The sequence below is a fragment of the Thunnus albacares genome, chromosome 2, assembly GCF_914725855.1.
Source record: "Thunnus albacares chromosome 2, fThuAlb1.1, whole genome shotgun sequence".
NCBI lineage: Eukaryota > Metazoa > Chordata > Actinopteri > Scombriformes > Scombridae > Thunnus > Thunnus albacares.
Window position 1 is genome coordinate 12,589,296 of NC_058107.1, and position 4,071 is coordinate 12,593,366.

At 40.1% G+C, this 4,071-nt stretch overlaps 1 protein-coding gene across 1 annotated transcript; it reads left to right on the forward strand.

Annotated features, from left to right (window-relative positions):
* Positions 1–1,958: 1,958 nt before the first annotated feature.
* On the forward strand, positions 1,959–3,072 carry LOC122970503 (progonadoliberin-1-like). Its single transcript, XM_044336660.1, has 4 exons — positions 1,959–2,079; positions 2,226–2,364; positions 2,442–2,540; positions 2,698–3,072. Exons 1-4 carry the CDS (start codon positions 2,069–2,071, stop codon positions 2,743–2,745), a joined length of 297 nt encoding a protein of 98 aa, XP_044192595.1. The 5' UTR covers positions 1,959–2,068; the 3' UTR covers positions 2,746–3,072.
* The last annotated feature ends 999 nt before the right edge of the window (positions 3,073–4,071 follow it).

The window sequence follows — 4,071 nt, forward strand, 5'->3', positions numbered from 1 at the left end:
CATTACAGTTCTCTACTTACATTACAAGCTTTTCACCAGTTCATGTAATCTTCCTGTCTTACTGTTACGTCCCTGCTGCGTCTTTGCAGAACTGCGACCTGTCTGGCTGTGATCTACAAGAAGCAAACCTGAGAGGATCCAACGTGAAAGGAGCCATTTTTGAAGAGATGCTGACCCCGCTGCACATGTCCCAGAGTGTCAGATAACTCGGTTACACGCCTACAAGTCCGGTCTGGACACAGATGGCTTCTTTATTACTCAGTTCCTCTTACAGTATATCCCCCTACTATCAATCTCTCTATACCTGTGTACAGCACAGGTAGTTGTATGCACATCCCTGGCATTCCACCTATGTTACATTAGCTTTAAATATCTTGCACTAGAATTTATCCAGGGTTGTCCATGTATGTTTGTATGGTAGGATGTTTTAAAATGTTCAGCTACATATATCACCAAAACAAAATAATGTTCCTAGTGTATGTAGATGTGTCTGGATGCGATCCAACGACTATACTCATTTAATGTTTTTGCATAACTTATATTCATTTCATATTACTTGACATGTTAATGGGAGTCAAAAACCAGACTTTTGCAGTAAAGTTCAGAGTACTGAGCTTCACTGAATGCTGCTGTAGCAGAAACTGAAGGGGTCATTTACCAATAACTGTCACGCTGTACGTTCCTCCTTAAGTATGTAACTTACTTTTGCTGGATACAACACACTATAAAGGAAGCAATGCAAGCCAAAGCCATACAACAGCACAGTCTCAAAGGCCAGACGTGCTGTTAATGCACCATAAAACTATGCGACAGGCTAGTTTTCAAACACAGCTTGGGTATGCAATACATGATTTACAGCTGTGAGGTTTCTCTTTTCCTACTTTTGAATATTGTGTTCTTAAAAAGCTCTCCCTCGTTTTGCACTCTGTGAATCTACCTCTTTTGTTTTGTTTTTTTTGTAATCCAGTGTGTGAGAGATCCACAGTTGCATGCGTTTGACTGTGGTCACTACTTATTGTAATGTTTATGTACGACATTCATTATTCCTCATATCCCATTGTGAGAAAATAATCCAACTTGGTGTGCTTTAACAGAAGGCCGTGTTCACATGTTGTGGACTTGCCTGAAAACATGTTCCATTTACATGACGTATATCACTTAATCATGCTTTTGAACGTATTTGCACAAGTATATATTTGATTTGTAACATGTTATATCTTTTCACCAAAAATGTTTAATGCTTGTTATCTTATGTAAATCAAATCCAGTGCTTCCAAAAAAAAAAAAAAAAAATCACTATTAATAGATTGGGCAGATGTTTTGTTAAGGAACAATCTCACTTCAGTTCTTACTGGACATTGTCTGTTTGCATGTGTGAAGAGCTATCCTCACCTTTGACTGGTGAAGTTTCTTTAGCTGTAGCTCAAAGCTGCTCCGATGCAATACTATTCACTCATTTCAATCGTAGGTACCCAGCCTGTGAGAATGAATGATGAAGGCAATCATATTGTGTATTTCACAATGAGTGTGAAAATCACAAAGAGCTATGGTTATTTATTTTAATACATCTCTCTGCAATATGGGGCAGAGGTTGTTTTTTTTTTTTTGTTTGAGACAGGGGGCGGTGTAGTTCTCCCTGAGTATGATTATTGCACTCGACCGTGGAAATATATTTCCATAAATGACTGCTATAAATAAACTGCTATGAAGAAGAGTAAGTCTTTATCACCTCATCTTTTTCTCTGTCATTAATTTGTGAATCTTTGGTTTATCAGCAAGTATTGGAAAACGACTGGAGGTACTTCACGGCCATACACAAAGCTGGTCTGATGATGAACACTTGTTCTTTTTGTGGAAGGACAAAAATCACACACTGTAATCTTTTTAATAGCTCTGCGGGTTACCAGTAAATGTTGCTTAATCCCACTTTGTGACCCCCTGCACTGAAGTGTTGGGCTTTTGACACGAAAGGAAGCAGCATATAAACCTTGGAAAATGCTCAGCAGCAGCAGCATCGGCTTCCACAAAGGACAGCAGCCAAGAACAAATCAGAAAAGCAGCTTGCCTTATGCACAGAAGGTAAAAACTTCACTGATGTGATGCATAAATCTGGGCATGTGTAATCTAAAACTGAGGACTATGACAGTATTTGGGGTTAGATTAGGAAAAATAAGAAGATTACTGACCTGCTTATATGTGTAATATAAAGCTTTTTCCCTCCTCAGAATGGCTATGCAAACCCTGGCACTGTGGTTGCTGCTTCTGGGCTCAGTGGTGCCACAGGTCTGCTGTCAGCACTGGTCATATGGACTGAGCCCAGGAGGGAAAAGGGAACTGGACAGCCTTTCAGACACACTGGACAATGTAAGCATGGCTCCTCACACTTCATCTTCAGCATTTTATTCTCTACATATTCATGGTTATGTTTCCCACCCCTTCAGGTAGTTGAGGGGTTTCCACATGTGGACACACCTTGCAGTGTTTTGGGTTGTGTTGAGGAATCGCCTTTCGCCAAAATCTACAGAATGAAAGGATTTCTTGTAAGTTTCGCTCATCTGTAATTCTGTGTTCGGTCAATCGATCAGTCAATAATGTCAATTATTCAAATTAGTCAAACCGTCAGACGCTTTACCAGATATTTCTATTAAATGTTGATTGTATTTTCACATATTTAATGTTATTCTTTTTCTCTTTTAGGGCAGTGTGACCAACAGGGAGAATGAACACAAAAATTATAAAAAATGATGATTATTTGATTCTACAATAAATAATCATATTGGCATATCTACATTGTTTTCTGTACTACTTTTAATGATTATGATAGAATCCATTTTTATTCCACAGTGCCTTATGCTTTTCTCTGTTTTTGTGACTATTTCTTGCTCTAAAGGATTACAGAGACATTTCATTTGAATAATTATTGACACTTTTCTATGAACTCCTTATTTGTTTATTGTATAACAAACATGAATTTGATTGAATTTATATCCCAGTAGTTTCTAAATTCCTGATGGCATGTAATACAGCAGATTTATACAAATGTAAGAGTGAAGTTGTGTCTTATGGGCAAAAGTTGTGTAAACGTAAGGTTAAACATCAGTTTACTGTGTTTTGTTGAACATTGCCTGTTTGCATATGTTTAGTGATGCAGTGTTTGGGTGATATTGTAGTGTCAGCCGCTTGGCGGCGCTGTTCAGACAGTGGGTAGAGTTTTGAGGGGAGAGAAGGGGAGAAAGAGAATGAGAAGTGTGTGATGACTGGACTGAGCTGTGTTTGTTGAAGGTGACTAAAGTTATGAGGAGAACCCAGAACGTATTGGACTGATTTATTCCCTCACTCACACCCACGTCGCTTACACTGGTGGCAGCGGTGGGATTTCCTTCTGTGGAATATAGTCCTTTGGGATTCTGCTCAACTTTTTGAGTCCCTAAAGCTATAGGCTAACGATAGCTACGCTAACCGCTAGCTTAGCTTTAGCTTTCAGTACAGTTAGTCAGCTAGTCGTTACCAAGTCCGTTTTTTTTTTGTTTTGTTAGCTTCAAGTGAGTTTAGAAACCGTGTTTCGGTCATCTAACTCCGTCCGAGGGCTAAAGAAAAAAATAATAAAAGAGACGAAGGAAACTCATCATGTCTGACGAGGAAGCATTTTCCACCGGTGAGCAGCGAGCCAGCACAAGCACGAGGGGGGCCTCAGCGCAAGGTGTGCCGCCATCTAGCAGAACACAGGGAGCGCCCAGGGGCATTCCCTTACCGCCACCATTTCACAACGATGGCCGTGAGTCTTTTCAACTATGGGCTCGCCGCTATGAGGTAATTCAAGAGGCCCGTTACAAGGACAGTGGTGTGGACATGAATACAGTATTAGAAGCTGAGTTACCCACTAGACTACCACCAGAACTGTTCATTGTATGGGATAATCTGCCCCGGGAAACTCAGGACTCTTTATACTGAAGCAAAGAAGCACTTGCAGACAGCTTTTGGCCAAAAGGATGTAATTGCATCATTTCAGACATTCCCTAATGCCCGGCATAGACTACCTAATGAAGCAATGGAAGTTTATGCTGCAGACGT

Coding starts and splice junctions, on each gene's coding strand:
- LOC122970503 (XM_044336660.1), top strand. Junction 2,365..2,441: donor TTTCAGACACACTGGACAAT/GTAAGCATGGCT, acceptor CCACCCCTTCAG/GTAGTTGAGGGGTTTCCACA. Junction 2,541..2,697: donor ACAGAATGAAAGGATTTCTT/GTAAGTTTCGCT, acceptor TTTCTCTTTTAG/GGCAGTGTGACCAACAGGGA.